Raw genomic sequence first — 20,100 nt, 5'->3', positions numbered from 1 at the left:
GGGAGGCGGAGGCAGAGGCGGAGGAGGGACCCCCCCTCTCTCTCCTTGCCTCCCTCCCTCCCTCCACGGTCTCCTCCCCGATTGCCCCCCCTCCTCCCCCCGTCGACCGACGCCGCCGCCGCACGGGGAGGCGCTGTGGGGACCCAGACTGAGCGCGGAGACGGGCCGACGGACCGAGGCCGGCCCCAGGCGCCCGCTCCCCGGCGCCCGCTCCCCATGGATAGGAACTACCCCAGCGCCGGCTTCGGGGATCCGCTGGGCGCCGGCCCGGGATGGAGCTACGAGCGCTCGGCCAAGGCCAGGTCAGGCCGACGGACGGGGAAGGATGGGGAGGCGGGAGGGGGGGAGGAGGGAAAGGGAGAAACAGCCCCCCCCTCGCAGTCCCGGGCAAGCGCTGGGTGGGGGGGGTCAAAGAGGGAACCCCCCCTCAGCCAGCCCATCCTCGCCTGCTGCTTCTGCTTCGCGGGCCTCCACTTCTGGGCCTGGGAAAGCGGGGTGGTGGATGGGTGGGGGGAAGCGGGGTGCAGAGTGCGGGGAGGGGGCCCGAGGGAAGGCCAGGAATAACCGGAGGATGTGCGCTTTTTGCCCCCCCCCGAAGGCATTTGGGGGGACCTTCCTCGCGCCGGGAGGGTTGCCTTGTGCAAAGTGGGGGGAGGGAGGGAGGGAGAGAAGAGGCCTCTAGGCCATGCAGAGGAATGGGGGAGCCACTGAGGCGCACGGCTCCCCGCGGCGGCGGTTGGAAGTGGGGGGGGGGGTTACACGCGAACGGGTGTGCAAAGGGTAAGGGGGGGTGCAAGGGAAGGTGAGGATCCTCGGGCTTCCCCCACCCCCCGTGCAAGGCAACCCGGCAACCTCTGCAGGGAGAAACTGTGCTCAGTTCCATGCAGGTGAGAGAGGAGCAGGGGGAGAGAAAAGGCGCTGTGTGGTGGGGAATTTTTTTGGGGGGCGGTCCTCTGCTTCCTTGCCCCTAGGCATACACACGCTGAGAGGTGTCCGGTGGGGGACACTCCTTATCCCCTTCCATGATGCTGGCGTTGCATCCCCTGGATTTCCTTCATGCGATGCAAGAAGCTTTTGCAACTCCCACCTACATCCGTGTTTGGGGGGGGGGCAGGGAACGTGGCCCTGGGAAAATCAGCCCTCCTTGGAGAATTTTTCTCCTTTGCTAGGAGGACTGTGCAGAACTGATCTCCCTCCTGCCTTTTAGGAGGCTTTGCATTTGGGGACCTCTCTCCACATTTCAGCATTCTTGGCACCAGAAGATAAATCCTGAGCCAGGGCCTCTCACAAAGTGGGAGAATCTCCCCCTCTTTTATTCACATGGTGACATGTATGTACCCCCTTGTGCAGTGTGGTTCAGAGTGAGGTTCCTTTGAAAGTGTGTGTGGATATCTGGTGTTGGAAGTTGTAGAATATAGGATAAGCCCTTTGGTTGGGGGATGGAGACGAAGATATAGAGGTGTTTGTAAAAGGCTTGGGGAGGTACGCTCTAAATGAAGGAAGGAAGTGCAGGACATTGGGAACCCCCTATGTTTCCAGGGACTTCCCTGTGAAATAAGGCTCAGACGGGGGGGGGGGGGGCAAAGATCCTGTGACCCTCTTTATGCTGTGCTTCTTAACTGGGACACATATCCTCTGTGTGGTTTATGCCTGTGATGGCATCGTTCAGCTGTAGAAGAGAGCCACAATAGGGGGGAGTTGGCCACCTGAATCTCTGAGACCTAGTGGAGGAGGGTGGAGGCCTTTGAATCTTCGAACTTTAGATCTCTGGCTATTTGTTCCTGGGAATGCTTCTTAGGAATGAAAATAACTTGTGGGGGAGTTCCACCAAGTACAGATCTGACCTACCCCATTTACTAAGAAAAGTGGGAGAAGATTGGCTACACAAATCCCAATCCCCATTGATACAAGACACATCCCACTTGCTCTCTCAGAGAGAAATACAATAGCCCTGCCCCCTCCCTTTTGAAGAACCCAGTTATTTGGATCCTTATACCCTTTCATACCTCTGCTCTGACAAATTAGGGCAGGCTCCCTCCAGATGTTTTGGACAATACAACTCGGACTGGCTGGGGCTGATGGGAGTTGTAGTCCAAAACACCTGGAGGGCACCAGGTTGCTGAAGACTGTATTAGGCCTTGCTGCCCACTAGGAGAACCCAAGAATGCTGATTCCAATAATACCTGCTCTCTTTCTGTAAGGAGTCCTGTATCCCTAATCCTGCCTCTCCTCTAAAGAACCTAGCAAGAGTGGAATGGTCTTTACTCCCTTCCAGTAAGCGGGAAGGGTCATAGCTCACCTGCTTTGCATGTGGATGGTCCCAGATTCAATCCCCAGCATCTCCAGGTAGGACTTTCTGGGAGAGACCCCACATCTGAAAGGCCAGAGAGCCACTGCTGGTCCATGTACACAACACTGAGATGGGGGGACCTAATAGGCTGTCTTGGAATAAGGCAGCTTTCTATGTCCCAATTTCTTGTTCATTTCCCACAACATTCAGGAGTTCCATCTCTCTCTTTTTTGCACCAGAGGCCAGTTTGCTTCTTCTTCATCCCCTTTCCCAGTAGCGCTTTTACAGGTAAGGAGTGCAGAAGGATGGCGTGTTGTGCCGTGTTACTTCCACACATCTTGTGCAAACTGTTTGAGGCAGCCCTCGTGCTTGTTAGCCTTTGATAAGAAAGTGGCAATCTGAGATTTCATTTAAATGTGACACTGGCCACAAGAAGTGCTTAACCCATATAAACATTCCCTGAGGCCGCCATCCATCTCGTATAAATGCACTTACTGCGTGTGCTGCCACACATGGGCAGAGCGCTAGTGTAGCAGTGTGTGCCAGCACATGCACACTTAAATGTGTATACTTGTGTCCAGTGTGCATTATGGATTTCCCTTGCAGCAAGTGAAGGACCATGGGAGAGGCAAGGTGGTGGGGCCCAGAATCCCTGGCTTCCCTTGAAGTATATGGTCCAGTGCTTTAAGAATAGGGGATTTTCAGAGGCAGTGCTCTAGAGTTTTCTGGGAAGGGGAACTGGGGTCAAGTGAAGGTGGAGAAATGAGGTATCAGATTCCAGGCAAGCCACCTCAAAGATTCTTAGTGGGGCACTGCTCCAGTGTTTATTTGCAGGGGTCATGGCTTTAGACATGTACATATGTATATATACATTAATCTCAAATGGGGCAAGGAGCAGAGTGAGACCACCTGGGCACAGATTGTGTACAATGTGCATGCAGACATACAGGAAGCATATCAGCAGGCTACATTTATTACCTCTCACATTTATTGTTGCATTATCTACCCCAAAGGAGCCATCCTCTGGTGCGTACAAGCTTTTGGCTTCTCCTCAGCTTGTCTCCCTGAAGAACCCTCTTCCTCCTTTTTTCTCCTCCTGCCCCTGGGACGAGGGCTGCTGAGGGATGAACTATATTTATTGTGCAGTTCAGTTACATTTGTGGAACATTGGAACAGTTGTGTTTGTGGCTTAAGGTGGGGGGGGGGCTCATCATCAGTATGTCAAAACATGGAGAATTCTTGGCCTTTCTTACTTACTGCTGTCTTGGTGGGGGTGACCTTTTAGAAGCTGATTGGGATCACCTTCATTTCCTTTTGAAAGCACAGGTATGTATTTGGTACTGGGCATGGGACAGCAGCTTCTGTCCCTGCTGCAAGGTGCACCTGTGTGTACACAGAATACATTTCAGTCAAGTCTCTGTTCCCTTTGCTCCCAGTGCAGTAGGACTTTACCTGTATGAGGCTGGCAATCAGAGTTTCCAGGTTGGAGGGCATGTTTTCTAGGTAGTCTTGAGGCCCGGGATTTCTCTCTTTGCCTTTGGGCCTGAGGTGAGTTGGTTCTGTGGCTGTGTCTGCGAATGACTTTGAGGCAGTCTTGAAAATAAATCTGTAAAAGTTGCTCGCCCAGTAAGTTTGTATTATCTGCCAGCCTGCATGCACAATCTTTGATGTCAGGCTCATCAGTAGTCTTAAGTGGAAAGTGCTCTTTTTCCAGTTGACAGAGGCTTTCTGGCCTTCCTTAGGAATCACAAGCAACCTAGACCAGTGGCTGTTTAGCGGCCTGTTTGGAGGCAGCAAGAGGCTGAGTTGGTGTGGTGGGCAAACTTTTTTGCCGAGGAATCAAGCCTATAACATCCATTGCTTTGTTTCCTAGTGGAGCTTTGTACTTTGGGTCTGTTGAGTCCCCCTCATTCGTAACTTAAGTTTTTGACGTGTTTCTCGTAGACTTAATTTCCACCTCACACCCAAACCTGCCTCTGGAACTCTGCATCTGACCTTAAAAAGCTCACACTCTCCTTTGCAGATTTGTGATGCTCTTATGTCACAAGGCAGTGATACTGAGTGTGTAGGCTTTGGCTTTGGGGTGTGTTTTCTGTAGATGTTTCAGCCTACAGGGTGAGTGCTCCTTCTCTCGTAAATTACGCTTTGACTACCGTGCGTGCACCTGAGTGTTATATATTCTGTCTCATAGCGTGATGATTCTGTCACCACCACACAAACCCGCAACAGATAAAGTTAGTGTGCTTTCTGATACAGTTGTGTGTGGCGTGCATCTAGAGAGTACCCCATTGCTGGGACTTGTGTGCCATACGTTTATTTTTAAAACGTTCTCTGAGGCAATTCAGATTTTCTGTCAAGAAAAGCGGAGTTTGGAAACTTGCATAAATGATGCAGATTTGCATGTGTTTTGCTTATTTTGCCTAATTTGTGCAGCTTCAGATAAGGAGAAAGGCAAAGGAGCTACTAAGCAGGCTGCCCAAGCACAGAGATCCAACTCTGCCAGCTTTGGAGACTTCGCTAGGTGCTGAAACCCATCTTTGCATCATCATTACGGGACAGAAGTTTCTCAGGAGACTGTGCCCAGCACGCAATATTAAATACTGTGTTTGCACAGTAGTGCATTCTGTTCACAGCTCTTGTCCGCTGCCAGCTTGTGTTGCTGCACTTGGGAATACTAGAAAGCTGTGTGGTGTGTTTATATCAGGGGTCAGCAAGCTTTCTCAGCAGGGGGCCAGTCCACTGTCCCTTAGACCTTGTGGGGGGCTGGACTAAATTTTGGAAAAAAATAATAATGAATGAATTCCTATGCCCCACAAATAACCCAGAGATGCATTTTAAATAAAAGGACATATTCTAATCATGTAAAAACATTCTAATTCCCAGACTGTCAGCAGGCTGGATTTAGAAGGCCAGATCTGGCCCTCAGGCCTTAGTTTGCCTACCCATGGTTTATATCCTGCCACATATGGGTTGTTGGACTGGCAATCTCTTGATGTTACCCTTGAACTTGCAGCACTACATTCACATTTGTGTTTGCCCTCCCTGAGATGCATCCTACCATAACTTAAGAGTTCCGCTCCCCACCGTCTCCACTTCCTGTGTCCATGGCTTGCTTATTCCTGTGCATCATTTTGCATGGATCACACACCTTGCTCTGCAGGTATTTGAACACAATTAACCAATAGCTGTTGGATTTGTAGCTGCACCTGCAACACCTGCATTTAGGGAATGCACTTGCAAGCTGCACTCATGGATTTTGATACAAAAGTTCTGCAAGTAGAACATTTGGGCCAGTTGTCCTTTCAGTCATGTTGTGGGTGCACTTTGCGCAATGCATTTTCACCTGCAATGGTTGTATTTGCGTATCATGTAGCTTCTGTGGAGGAACTAAGCGGTTGGGACAAGGATGCATGTACAGTTGCATCTACAAAACCTTATGGCTATCATTGGGCTCCAGAGCTCTTAAGTGCACGTTCCATTAGCTTACATGGAATCCTGCATGTATGTGTGTTTCTCAAAAACTGCAAGTTTCTAGTTCTCATGGGGCTAGGGATTATTCGAACAAAGCTCAAGTTGATTCCTTTCCTTGGGGGGAAAATCCTGCTATCTTTCTTTGCCAACCACCTTCCTCTGTTCCTGTTTTCTTCTACCTTATTTGTTGTTTCTCCACACACACGCATACCATATTAAGAAAGACAGGGTGGCAAAGCATGCTCATTTGTAACCTTTTATTTTGCTGTTAAAATTTTCAGGTGACACTTCTGCAGGTGCCTGGCTGCATCCTGCTGGGGAATACGTCACCTTTCTTCCTTTCCCCACTACAGAAAGCTGAACATGCGTCTTAGGCTCCAATCACATATCGTGTATTCTCAAATAATTCCTTACAAACCCTCAATAACCACAACTCCCACCTGTATGATGCTGGAAGCAATCCCTGTAGAAAGATTGCCCCGCAAGAGAGGAAGAAATCTTGGTATTCTAAGTTGTGGTTTCCTGGAAAGCAGGGGGTGGGGGGTGGTGTCCAACTCTGATAGGTGGTGGTGTTTTTTTTTAAGTAAACAATCCAGGAGTAGGGATATCTATTTCACTTTAAACTGTAGTCTATATTATTCTCCTTCCTAACTTCAGCTTCTCTGTATTAGAAGTGAAGAGAACGGTATTTAACAGTTTCAACTAGTGTTGTTTGTGTGAACATGGTGCTTGCATTTAATGCTAATGATATTTTGCTGCTGTTCTGCATTTCTTGCAATAAAACAGGGGCTACATTTAAAGCAATATCATACCACTTTATTAACAGATCTTGCTTCCCCCAAAAGAATCCTAGGAACTGTAGCCTGTTACAAACGCTGAGAGCTTTTAGGGGACTCTTATTCTCTTCACAGAGCTGCGGTTTTTAGTGTGATTTAACAGTAAGCCTCTCATTGTAAGGCAGGCATAGGCAAACTCCTGCCCTCCAGATGTTTTGAGACTACAATTCCCATCATCGCTGACCACTGGTCCTGTTAGGCAGGGATGATGGGAATTGTAGTTCCAAAACATCTGGAGGGCCGGAGTTTGCCTATGCCTGCTGTAAGGGGAATAAGAGTCTCCTAACAACTCTCAGAGCCCTTAACAAACTACAGTTCCCAGGATTCTTTGGGGCAAGCCATGACAATTTTAAGTGGTATGATACTGCTTTGAATGTATATTGCAAGTGGGCCCAGTGTTAGGTTTGTAGCCCTCTCTGCCACAAAGGATTTGTCCTTAACATCATTCATCATCCTCAAGCTACTCTGGGAAACAGGTCACTCATCTTCCTCAGTTACAGGTGAGGGAAACTGTGGCTCAATAAGCAAGAGCCACTGGTTTGCTCAGCATCCTCTCACAGCTCCCAGAGGTCCAGTGGTTTATCAGCTGTTGCTGGAAGGGTGCGACCTCTTTCCTTCTGCCAGGAGCTGTGTAGCTTATTAGTGGCAGGCCTTGTAGGCAAGATCCAGTGTCCTGAGCAGGGAGAGGGCTTGGATAGGTGGTGTTTCGGCCTGGGGGCCCTGAACTCAAGCGTTGACCCATGTTTTGCGTTTATTGTGTGGCCTCGGAAAAGTCACACACTCTCAGACTCAATCCCCAGGCTCTGTGCAATAGGAACATCAGTGGCCTGCCTAACTGGGTTGTTGTGAGAGTGAATTTAACAGAGGTCGTAAAGCACTCCTGCAAATTAAAAGTGTTACTATACCGCAACTGAAAATGGTATACAGTAGAGCAGAATTACCTCCTTCTGCAGACACCTGAACGGAGCATGTCTCGTGTGTGGATCCAATCATCTGAATCTTTCTGCCATTACTAGAGTTCACTGGTATGATGTGCATTTGCTTTGCCATCTCTGCCAAGAGGGCTTTCCCCATCAGCTACTGTCTGCTGAAGTGAGGAATCAGCGCTTAGTGCAGAATTGGGAGAGTTCTCTGTTCTGTGCTAGCCGTCACCGAGGGAGGCTTGATTTCTATTCGCCATGACGGCTGTGCTCTTACCTCCACAGTTGGAGGCAGCAATGCCTCTGAACACCAGTTGCTGGAAATCACAGGAGGATAGAGTGCTCTTGTGCCTAAACCTTGCTTGCTGCTTCCTTCCAGGCAACTATTCGGCCCCTGTAGGAACAGGACGCTGGACTAGACGGGCCACTGGCCTGACCTGGCAAGATTTGTTTACGTTTGTGTGCGTCTATCTCTTTCTCTGCCTCGGGATGGTTTTCCATTCAGCTGTTGACACAGTGCTCTGTAGCAAGCGAGACAGTGATGAGGGTGAATGAAAGACTCTCTTATTTCCTGTTTCCTGTAACCCTTCGCAGAATGGCCCTCTCGTGGTTGCTACAGCGCAGGCCATCCCTCGGCTGCAGGCAGGCATGCTGTGTGCAAGGGGGGCGGGTTGCCTGCTTTCATGGCCAGCCGACTCCTTCCTTGCTCTCCCTGCCTCACTTTCGCATTGCAACCTCTGTAGCTCCCTGCGAGTCTCCCCGCCCGCTAGCAGGTAGCTGCATTCCTGAGACAGGCGCGCTTGCTGCTGCTACCAGGATCACTCGTACCACCTGGATTCCTCCCTGCAAAGAGGGGTGCACACCCCATGTGGCTTCTCTTGTCCCAAAGCTGTGCTTGCGTTTCCTGCACGGCACGTGCATAATTATGTGCGTGTGTGTCGAGGCATGTGCCACATTTCAGAAAATAAGTAACGGTGGCAGGTTGGTTTGGCGCTGGGAGGAGGGGAGTGGCAGCGTTGTACATAATTAGGCACATGAAGTGTTTCCCAAAGGGAGTACGGAAAGAGAGAGAGCATGGCCTGGGTGTTGTGTACAGAAAGCTGGGAGAGTGGCGGGTGTTTTGTGAAGGAATACCTCCCCCCACCAATAAATCTTGGCAAACCTGTGTGGCGTACCAGGCCCTTCTGCCACGTTATTTACTGCCCCAAGTGAATAGCTGCCTCCGGTTTAGGGTGCGGTGCTGTACCCTCTTAGCCCCATTCACTTCAGTGGGACTTACTTTGGAGTAGCCTGTACAGTGGTACCTCAGGTTAAGAACTTAATTCGTTCCAGAGGTCTGTTCTTAACCGGAAACTGTTATTAACCTGAGACACCACTTTAGCTAATGGGGCCTCCCACGCCACCGCCGCGTGATTTCTGTTCTCATCCTGAAGCAAAGTTCTTAACCCGAGGTACTATTTCTGGGTTAGCAGAGTCTGTAACCTGAAGCATCTGTAACCGGAGGTACCACTGTATAGGATTAAATTATAAGTGTGTTAAATCCAAGCGGTTGGGAGCTCTAGCACCTGTGATTTCTGATAAGAGCAGCTGAACTGTCAGCTGGGCACATGTATTTGGGGTGGGGGCAATGGGAGAGTGCTGACTTTTTCTCTTTTAAAGTGGTGGTAAAATCCAGTGGTTTAGAGCAGGTGCTTAAGAGGCAGGGCCTGGGAAAGGGGATTTTTGCAGCTTAGAGCAGGGAGCTGGAAGCAAGGCCTTTGGAGCTCTCAGTTTTCTTGACCTGGTCGTTTTTTTTAAGAGTGCGTGTGTGTAAGAATATTTCTACAAATCATCCAAGGCGGAAATGTGTGTATGTGTGTGAAGGGAAGAAGAATTTCAGGTAAAGGACAAGAGTCAGGAGCAGGGCTGAACTGGCTGGGTTGCAGATAAGGAAAGAGAGAGAGATCTCAGCAGCACCTACAGCTGAAGAAGGAGGTCAGGAATGAGGGGCGTTCTTCTGCAAGCTGCGATTGCTGCGTTTTGGCCGCTGGGCTAGACAGCTGCGTCTTCCTGTGCAAGGCAGGGGAGAGGAAGGGATGCGGGTCACATGCAGAGGCTGTGGGAAACCAGGAGGTGGGGACTACATTTCCCATCATGCATCACTGGTTACACATTCCAGTCTCTTTTGCTGCCTATGTGAGTTGCTAATGAAAGAGGATAGAGTGGGGTAGTGGGAGGAGGTGCCTTGATCTTTTTCCCAAGCATCTAAACAAGGCAAGGCAAAACCACCTCCTGGTGCCTGTGGGGTTTCAGTATCAACTGTGTTTTGGCTCAATGCGTGTTTTGGCTTAATGTCATTATTTCGTTCCTCTCGAATGAGGGCATTGGTGTGCCCATTTTATGGGTGAGGAGCTCACGCCCATGGCTGCGCAATGTCACCTAGAAAGTTAATAGCCAAGCAGGGTTCTGAAATCTAGAGCTCATGTGCTAGACCCCACATTTCTGCGCACTCAAAATTAAAGAATCTCGTATAATTGGGTTCCTTGACCTCAGCCACTACCAGGCTTTCCGCTGATAAGCTTTGCATGAAACCTTTTGTGCATATAATCAGGATGTCCAAACTGTGTGAAGTGCGTCAAAAGATCTCAGCCACATTCCCAGAGAAGTTGCCAAGTCTGACCAAGTCTTTTCTGTGTGTCTTTGTCCTTCAGCCTGGTGTACGGTGGATCCCGGAGCTCACACCCAGACACGGATATCTTGCACCGCCAGGCGTACGCCACCCCCCATCCTCTGCAGGGCTACGCCACAAACCACCACCCGGCAGGTACTGTGGTTCTGTTTCTCTCTCTCCATTGGTGTTTCTCTTTATGCACATGTGTTTTAACCAAGCCTCCCCTTCCTTCCTCCTCTCCCCTCTCGCTGTGCGTTCGTCCTTCTCGTGCAAGTGTGAATGGCCGTCATGCCTACGTTCTCTTCCCCTGGTTCACCTTGATTGCACTCCTTTTGCCCTACGCTTTCGGGGCGAATTCAGGTTACAGTGATGCATTCAATGGTACTTCTGAAATGCAATTGCTGCGAACCACAAGAGAGTAGGGTGCTCCTGAACTCAAGTCCTGCTTGCGGACTTCCCACGGGCATCTGGTTGGCTGCTCTTGAGAGCAGGGTGCTGAATTAGATGAGTCAGATCCAGAAGGGCTCTTCCTCTTACAGCATTTTTTAAAATGTGCTTAGCGCGCAGGACATTCTCTTTTAACCCAAAGCAGAGGAGGGGAATCCAGATCAGAACTGTGGCCTGGGAGAAAGGGGATCTAATCCTTTTCTCCATGCCCTTTCCCTGCCTCTCCGCCCAAAGCTATTAATTTTCTAGAACAAAGAAACCACGCTTCTCTTTCCCAGTCCCCACTGCTGTTGATTTCGATCAAGAAGTACCGTATTTTTCCATGTATAACACCTCCCATGTATAAGACGACTTCTGTTTCTGGGGACCACAACAAAAATGGAGGGGAGAGAGATTGCCCAGAGTTGTTGAACTTTTTTGGGGGGGGGAGATTTCCACCAATCGTCAGCACGCTAACTGCTGAAAGCCCACTTGACCCAACCACAGCCGATTGCACGCACGACTCGCCGCTGTCGTAAATAGACCGGCCAGTTGTCACAGCCAAAGCCAATCATCAGCAGGCCTTGCTGCAGCAACCAATCACACGCCCAGTCGCCGCTGCCAATCTCCTGCTGGCTGCTGCCACCAATTGCCCGTCCCCCCTCTGCTGTCCGTGTATAAGACGCCCACAATTTTTGCCTACTACTTCTAAGGAAAAAATATCGTCTTATACACGGAAAAATACAGTAACGTGCCTGTGCTCAGCACACAAAAAGAAACAGTCTGGCCAATGTAAATTATAATTTGGCCCTCAGTTTATGAGTTTCCACCAGAGCCAGTTTTCTGACCTTCCAGCCCATCAGTTTTGTCTCAGTTCCTCATTTGTCCTTCATTTCCTGCTTTTTCTGACTTCTCCCCTCTCCCTTAGCAGCCACCTGTCTAGCTGTCTATAACTTCTCATTTCTTCCCCTTCTGTCTGTGCATGCCTCACTCTTGGCTGAGTCTCCCCTTCACCACCAAAACAAACAAACTAAAAAAAACCCCACCCCCAACCCTCTGTGGTTGGTGTGTCTTCTAATGGTACCAATGTTTCTTCATCCTTTTGCTGCTCCGTACCACTGTCTGTCTCGAGGCTCTCCTGTCTGTTCAAAGTGGTGCTCCCCTTCTGTATCAGGCGATTTGGCACTTCAGGCCCGGAGACCAACTGCGGCCCTCAAAACTCTCTTCTCTGTCCCCTGACCCACACTCTTCACTGGCTTGCTTTCATACGCAGAAAGGTTTTGCCCTGCTGGAAAATGTCATTGAACTTTGATAATGCCTTCTGTTTCCTGGATGGAAGACAGAGAGGGGCGTGCATAGAAACTAGCCTACAGTACAAAGATAAAATCCACATTTTATTTACAAAGATTTAATTTGCCAAGATAAAATTTACATGGACTGAAAATTAAGGAGGATGGGACAGGAAAAATCTTGGACAAAGTGGGCTGTGCAGTTAAGAAGTAAAGGGAAAACATCTAAAGAAAGTGAACTATTAGGTTTTCATACACTCAGAATGAAGGAAAGGAAATTTATTTTAGAAATAATTATTGATCTTTTGTGGATTGACAATTTGATGAGCAAACTCACTTCTAGATATCCGAAATGTTATAATATTGTACGTGCAGGAATTGGCAAATGGATAGCTGATGGCTAAAGAAAAAAATGACAAAAAATATTGTAATATAAGGTTAACTGTTGGGAATGGAATATGAATTAGAAATAATTGGGAAAATCAAGCAGCAACAAGACAATATTATGGACACATCGAGAACAGACTGCAGGAAACCTATTTTGGAAAATTGAATTTATTTTAATTTGTGGTTGATTTGTTGAAATTTGGAAAATTAATGAAAATGTTTTGGCTTTTTTTTTTTACATTTGTTGCTCTGCCCAGATTTGCCTCTGGCTATTCCTACCACTATCATGTGGCCCTTGGATTGTTGCCTCGAATGGAATGCGGCCCTCGGGTAGAAAAAGCCTCTCCACTTCGGATCTATCTTTTCTTTCTTGCTGTACTTCGGCCCCTGACCTCCTTTCTCGTTCTCGTTTCCCCCCCCCCCCAGGTCTCTCTGGCCTGTTCGAGACAGGGCTCCATCATGCCAGCAGTGCCACCCCGGACGCCTCTGTCATGAATCTCATCTCAGCGCTGGAGTCTCGGGCCCCTCAGCCGGGCCCTTCTGCCTCTTCCCTGCTCTCCCAGTTCCGCACCCCATCCTGGCAAACAGGTAACTACCCCAGCACACCTTCCGGTGGCACAGAAAGGACAGGGGCCTTTTGCTCATCGTGGGCTGGGCTGAGCTTTCACGAGGGGGCTTTTGTTGATGCACTGGTGCACAAAACGCATGGTGGCTTTGTTTTACCTCCACTGTCGGAGCACTATGCCTCTGAACACCAGTTACTGGGAATCACAGGTGGGCAGAATGCTCTTGTGCTCATGTCCTGCTTGCAGGCTTCCTACAGGCATCTGGTTGGCCACTGTGAGAACAGGATGCTGGACTAGATGGGCCATTGGCCTGGTCCAGCAGGACTCTTCTATTCTTATGTTCATATAAAGGTAAAGGGACCCCTGACCATTAGGTCCAGTCGCGGACGGCTCTGGGGTTGCGGCGCTCATCTCGCTCTATAGGCCGAGGGAGCCGGCGTACAGCTTCCGGGTCATGTGGCCAGCATGACTAAGCCACTTCTGGCGAACCAGAGCAGCGTACGGAAACGCCGTTTACCTTCCTGCCAGAGCGGTACCTATTTATCTTCTTGCACTTTGACGTGCTTTCAAACTGCTAGGTTGGCAGGAGCAGGGACCGAGCAACGGGAGCTCACCCCGTCGCGGGGATTCGAACCGCCGACCTTCTGATCGACAAGTCCTAGGCTCTGTGGTTTAACCCACAGTGCCACCCTTGTCCCTTAAATGTTCATATAACACCAGTCTTAAAGGATCTGCATTGGCTCCCAGTACGTTTCCGAGCACAATTCAAAGTGTTGGTTTTGACCTTTAAAGCCTTAAACGGCTTTGGCTCTGCATACCTGAAGGGGCGACTCCACCCCCATTGTTCAGCCCGGACACCGAGATCCAGCTCCAAGGGCCTTTTGGTGGTTCCTTCTCTGCAAGAAGTGAGGTTACAGGGAACCAGGCAGAAGACTTCTGGGTGGTGGTGCCTGCCCCATGAAAAGCCCTCCCATCAGATGTCAAGGAGATAAACAGCTAACTGACTTTTAGAAGACATCTGAAGGCAGTCCTGTATAGGGAGGTTTTTAATGTTTGATGCTATATTATGTTTTTATGTGTGTTGGAAGTAACCAAGAGTGGCTGGGGTAACCCAGTCAGATGGGAGATGGGTGGCATATTAACAACAACAACCTCTGATGGGAGGGACCAGGTGGTAGAGTGTCATCTCTTGAGCAGGGGTCACCTGTAGCGTTGGGTCATGACTCTTGATCCCAGCTTCCCAAGGCAAGAAGCCTTTCCCATAATCTGTACCTGCTCCTGATCTTATTGGGAGCGAACATGGAAGCTTCTGCATGCAAATCACATGCTCTTATTGCTGAGCTGTATCCTGCATCGCAGAAACCCTGTCTCAACAATGAGGCACAAGGCCAGCCTGCCTCAACATGCCTTTTAGGAGCGTGTTTTGTTGACTCTTTGGGCACAGCTTACTCCTCCTCTTGTGAGTAGGCCAAGCTCTGTGCCTTTACCCCCCGCCTCCCGTGTCAGTGCCTTGCAAATCCTGCAGCTCTGTGCCGAGAAATCCAACTAATCCGATGCCTTTGTTTCTTGCAGCCATGCACACTCCAGCGCCCGCCGAGCTCTTCATCTCGGGGGCCCTCCCAGGCTCCGGCACCTTCCCCTCCTCGTCGGCACTCTCCGCTTACCAGCACCCAGCCTCCTTCAGCGGGCGCAGCTTCCCGGTCACTTCCTCGCTCACCCTGCAGGATGCCACCTTCAGCCCCACCTCCAACGGCCTCTTGTCCCCACATGACCCCCTGCTGCACATCAAGTCCTCCCAGCCCAGCGTCCCTTCCTCCCTCAGCTTTGACCGGCTGGGCAGTGCAGTGCTGGGCACGGGCTTGCCCTCCCAGAGCTCAGCGTACCGCAGCGCTCAAGAGTCGGCTTCCCGCCACCTGCCCTCCCAGTTCAACCTCCTGTCGTCCTCGCTGGGGCCCTCCGACCAGACATCCCAGCTGTACAACACCTCCGTCTTCTCCAGCTCGCCCGCCTCCTCCATCGACAGGGCCATCCCGCGCCAGGACAGTGTCATCAAGCATTACCAGAGGCCCTCCAGTGCCCAGCCCCAGCTGCCCGCCGCCCATTCCCTCCAGCACTACCTGAGCTGTGGGGGCAGCTACCAGCAGATGCCCCACCGTTCCAGTCTTTCGTGCAGCCCCTTGGGCGAGCAGTCGCCCGCCAGCAGCGAGGGCTCGCAGCAGCAGAAGACCTCCCAGGCCACGCGGCAAGAGCCCTCCCAAAGCTACCGCCCCATCATCCAGTCCCCCGGCTACTCTGGCACGGCCTCCTCTTCCAAGTCCAAGAGCTACTCAGCCTCCCGCCAGCCGCCACGCTCCACCGCCACGCCCAAGTGCCAAAGCAACTACAGCTCATCCACTCCTAAGCCCAGCTCCGTCATCGCGAGCCAGTCGCAGGCCTATTCGCCCGGGCAGCCCCAGAGCCTGCTCTCTATGAGCCAAACGCAGAGCTACTCAGTCAGCCAGCCGCAGAACCTGTCTTCGGTCAGCCAGGCCTCACAAGGCTTCAGCAGCAGCCAGGCCCAAGACCTCACAAGCGTGAGCAAGGCGCAGAGCTACTCAACGACAGGGCAGGCCCAGCAGGGCCAGGCCGGGCAGGGCGGGCAAGGGCTGCAGACCTGTCAGAATCAGACTTACTCGCCAGAGCAGCTCCAGGGCCTGTCATACAGCGTCCAGGCCGAGCCTCATGTCTCCGTTAGCCAGACGCCGAGCTACGTGCCGGCTCACTCGCAGGGGATGCCCACGGCCAGCCCGTCGCTGAGCTACAGCACCGGCCACTCGCCAGCCATGCCAGGGCACAGCCAGTCCATCGGCTACTCACACAGTCAGAGCCTCCCGGACTCGAGCCCTTCACAGATCATCCGGCCCCTCCAGTCGCCCACCACGAACCGGCCCCAGAGCGTGGCGTCGCCCGGGCAGTCTCAGAAGTACCTCACCTCCGTGCTGTCTCCTTCGTTCATGCAGTCGGCCCACACCCAGAGCTACCAGAGTTCCCAGGGAGGGCTGGAGAGGGCAGCGTCCTACGGGAAATCCAAGACCGACTCGGACCTGCTGTCCTCGGAGCGGACGGAGGATGAGGAGTTCCTGATCCAGCACTTGCTGCAGTCGCAGAGCCCACCCCGCGTGCCCCCCGAGGGCATGGTGGAGTGCGAAGAGAGGGCCGGGAAGGGGATGGGCTATGAGCTGAGCAAGACGGAGGAACGCTACCACCTGCAGAGTGTCATCCGGACCAACTCCAATCTGGACAACCAAGGCCTCGAGATGTCCCTGCAGGGCCTCAAGGACAAGAAGAAAGGGGAGCGGCAGAAGGAGTATTCGCACACGCGCTCGACGCCAGAGTCCCTGGCCACCTCCGTGGTCCACTACAGCCACCAAACCGGCTCCATGGACTCCTACGGGCAGGAGATCAAGAAGTCGGTTGAGCAGCACCTCCAGGGAGGACACATGGACACGGGGGGCAAGGAGATATCGCAAGCACACTCATACCTGCAGAAGACCCCGGAGCACGCCCCCCAGCCGCACCCCATGGAGCCTCACGGGATGATGTCCGGGCAGCAGGGGGGTGCTTTGATGTTGGACTCCCCTCCCGACCTGCCCCCGCTCTCCCTCTCGCAGCAGCAGCAACAGCAACAACAATCCCAGCTGCTCCAGTCGGTGCTCACTCACACACAGAGCCAGCTGCACTCGCGCGGGAAGGTGCGCACCCCGCTGGACGTCCACCTGATGGAGCCGCAGCGCATGCACCAGGCCGAGGCGCCCTCTCCACAGCTCCAGATGCAGGCGCTGGAAGCCCACCTGCACCAGGCGCATGTGCGCTCGCAGAGCATGGAGGCGCAGCTGCTGGAGCCGCAGCAGTCGCCGCAGCTCCAGGGCCAGCTGCAGCAGGAGAGGATGCAGTCGGAGGGCATGGAGGTGATGCCCCAAGGCAACCTTTCCCAGTCTCAGGAGATCCAGGACTTCCTGGAGCCTGAGCTGAGTCTGGAGTCTCACCTGGGGCAGAGTGGCTCGGTCCAGAACCAGCAGCACCTCCTGCCCGACGCCGGCCTGGACCCCGACTCCTCCCAGCAGGTCCCTCAGGGCCAGCTGGAGGGCAAGGACCAGTTTGAAAGCCCCAGCCCGCAGGGGGCCAAGCAGCGCTTTGTCCCCCTCACCTCCATCTGCTTCCCGGACTCTTTGCTGCAAGATGAGGACCGCAGCTTCTTCCCGGGCATGGAGGACATGTTCGGGCCTCCTCCTTGCGCCGGAGACGAGTTCCCCAAGCCGGACGACGGGACCCAAGGCATGGAGAGGGGAGAGGGCATGAAAGGCGGAGGCTACGACATGATGCAAGGGGGGCAAGGCTACCAGAGCTACTGCCAGTCAGAGAGCGGAGATGGGCAGCACTTGGGCCTGGACTCTGTCTCTGTGAAGCATGAGCTGCCTTCGACGGTCAACACAGAGCAGCTGGGCTTGATCCAGTCAGGGCAGCACGGGACGGCCCCCGTCTCGGAGTCCAAGTCTGGCCTGACGTCGCCCATCTTCTGCTCGTCCAAGCCCAAGAAGCTGCTGAAGACCTCGTCCTTCCACCTGCTCAAGAAGCGGGAGCCCCCCTTCCAGCCGCCCAAGAAGAACTACGCCCAGGAGTACGAGTTCGAAGATGACGAGGACAAGGAGGACGTCCCGGCCGACATCCGCCTCAACAGCCGCCGCCTGCCGGACCTGCTGCCGGATCTCATCTCCAGCTGCCGGACCAACCGCACCAGCCTCAGCCCCATGGGCGACATAGACTTCTGCCCGCCCAACAGCGGCCTCCTGGAAGGGCCCAAGCGCCGGGGCCGCAAGCCGACCAAGCCCAAGCGGGAGGGCCCGCCCCGACCCCGCGGGAGGCCCCGCATCCGGCCCCTGACTGAACCGCCCCATGGCGTGGCTCACGATGGCACCAAGAAGCCCCGTGGCCGGGGGAGAGGGAGGGGCAAGAAAGCCGGGGAGGAGGGGGTTGAGCCAGGAGCAGGCTTGGAGTCCCTCAAACCACTCAAGGTAAGCGGGGACTGGGAGGCAGCGGGGTTCATTTTTTAAGCGGCAGGGCTGGCGGCGGGGGTGGGAGGGCTGTGGCCCCTCTCCTTTAAGAGGCTGGTTGGATTGGGACCCCCCCACCTGCCTCGGCCGAGGCGTTTGGGGGCTGCAATCCACCCAAAGCCCGGGGGGGGGGACACAGCTTCCCCATCCCTGACTTGCAGTGGGAAAAGAATAATTTGAAAAATAAAGAGATTGGTTCTGAGACTAGAGACAGACAACGGGCAGAAACGAGCTGTAGGGACGTGTGGTTTCTGGCTTCTGCAGAGTGGGCTTAGTGAGAGAACCCAGGGAGTTGCCTTAACACCAGCTGAAGTGTATTTGTGTTATCTGACCAGGGTTCTTTCCCATCACTTGCTGCCTGGTCCCTTTTAAGTGGAGATGCAAAGGACTGGCGCCAAGGCATTCTGCACGCTGAGCTGTGGCCCCAACTCGCGTACAGGAAAGGGAGCAGGCAGACCTTTGAGGCTCCTGGTGTTGTTGGCCCTGGAGAATCTGTCACAGGCAGTAAACTACTACTTGACTTGCCAAGCGCCGTTCATATGTACCTATAGTGTTGTGCTTGCTGCTGGAAATTGCTTGTGTGCAATCTGGGCTCCATAGGGCTGCAGGAGTGTTTCAGCCAGCTTTCCAGGAAACACACCGCTGTCTGAACAGCTCCCATAGATACGTTGCACTGATGTCTATACTTAATGCTCTCCGTGCAAAGACTGGAGGGGTTTTCTGGGGGCAGCCACCGTACCATGGGTACATGTGAAATGGCTCTCATAATTCTCTTCTGTGTGGATTACAGTGGCGGCATAGCCATATATATGGAGTGGGTAGGTGAATTGTTGGCTGGAAGGATCTGTGAAAGTTTGATGGACATGGTACATATTTGCAGCCGGGTCTTTTTTCTGTGTGTTGTTCAGCCAGGAGGGAGAGCCTCAGTCCCTGGGCACTTGGCTGTGCTTGCTTTTTGCTTAGGGTTCCAGTCATGACTGGCATGTGGCCCAGAGAAGGTTGCCCCTAAGAGAATGCAGCCCATGGCCTGAAAAAGACCCCTCCCTCCATTGCACGCCAGCATGTAAATACAGAAACTATTCAAGTTCTGTGCTTAATGTTGTGGAAAGCAGCAAGTTGTTCAAAGTTGCAAGTCTTAACACATTTCACACTTTGAAGTGGCGACTCTAAAGGATGCTGCTCTCCTGTTCATTAAACAAAACAAAACAAAACTGGAAGAGAGTGAATTTGGAGGCAGAAAGTGGCACACTCCTCCCTTCCTCTAAATCTGCCACCTAAAGTTCCTGTGCCACCCATAAACCTTGCCTTGCGTATCTGTTTCAGCATCCAAAGCTCCTCCTCCTATTGAACAGCTTATTCTGTGCTCTTGCACTTACAGACTTTTGCATTAAGTCTGGCAAACGTCACGGAGGTTGCATTTTTACTCTGCAATCCAAGGCACACCTACATTGAACACTGTGAGTGAGGCTTGCTTTGCAGTTAATTCACATAGGATTATGCTGAATTAATCAGGGCTGTTGGGTCTTTCCCCCCCCCCCCCCCGTCCTCTTCATTATTCCCTTTGCTTATTTGTCCCCATCTCGGCTGTTATTGCTGCACAGAGAGGTTTGCGAAGATGCAAAAGGTACCAGATCGTGTCTTGGGCAGGATTTTCCATGGGTTGCATACACGCCTCCTTTCTATGGCCTGTTCTCCCAACCCCATGCTGGTTGGCTCTGGGTTAATCTTTTCTCCTAGACCAGTGGGGGCCCTTGACAGGCTTAGCTAGAGATGGCAATAGCCGTCTGGTAGAGGTCGTCTGGTAGCCACCATGTTAAGTTCCTACATTGAGAGCACTCTGGGAAATTAAAATGACAGCACCTAGAACTCGTTCCACCCACCCTCGAACGAAAAGGGCGATTTTGAGCAGCGAGCCCTTCCCAGGGCGCTGATGCCAGGCCCGACAGCATGACTCCTAATACCATGCACTTACTCCTTAATACCTTTCCTGTCTCTCCTGAAAACCATGTCACTGCCACTTCTTGAAAAACAGCCATGCAGCCAACGCACCATGCACATTCAGAGGTGCACAGCATGGACGTTTAGTAGCGTATTCTGATGGTAAAAATATTTGGGTCTCGCGCCCGTAAAAATTTCCTGTGCTTTATTGCAAAAAAGGAACTTACCCCAGAGGCC

The 20,100-nt window shown here is 52.4% G+C and overlaps 1 protein-coding gene across 1 annotated transcript in view; it reads left to right on the top strand.

Annotated features, from left to right (window-relative positions):
- Positions 1-20,100, top strand: part of PRR12 (proline rich 12) — a 47,793-nt gene continuing 27,693 nt past the window's right edge. The window contains exons 1-4 of the mRNA XM_083469383.1: positions 1-302; positions 10,208-10,320; positions 12,696-12,857; positions 14,408-17,886. Of these exons, the coding sequence (XP_083325509.1) occupies positions 217-302; positions 10,208-10,320; positions 12,696-12,857; positions 14,408-17,886 (3,840 nt within the window). The 5' untranslated portion in view covers positions 1-216. The remainder of the gene's footprint in view (positions 303-10,207; positions 10,321-12,695; positions 12,858-14,407; positions 17,887-20,100) is intronic.

This window comes from Podarcis liolepis, assembly GCF_965112155.1.
Source record: "Podarcis liolepis genome assembly, chromosome: 13".
Lineage (NCBI taxonomy): Eukaryota > Metazoa > Chordata > Lepidosauria > Squamata > Lacertidae > Podarcis > Podarcis liolepis.
The sequence above is the reverse complement of the archived record's forward strand: the minus strand, read 5'-3'. Positions and strand labels throughout refer to the sequence as shown.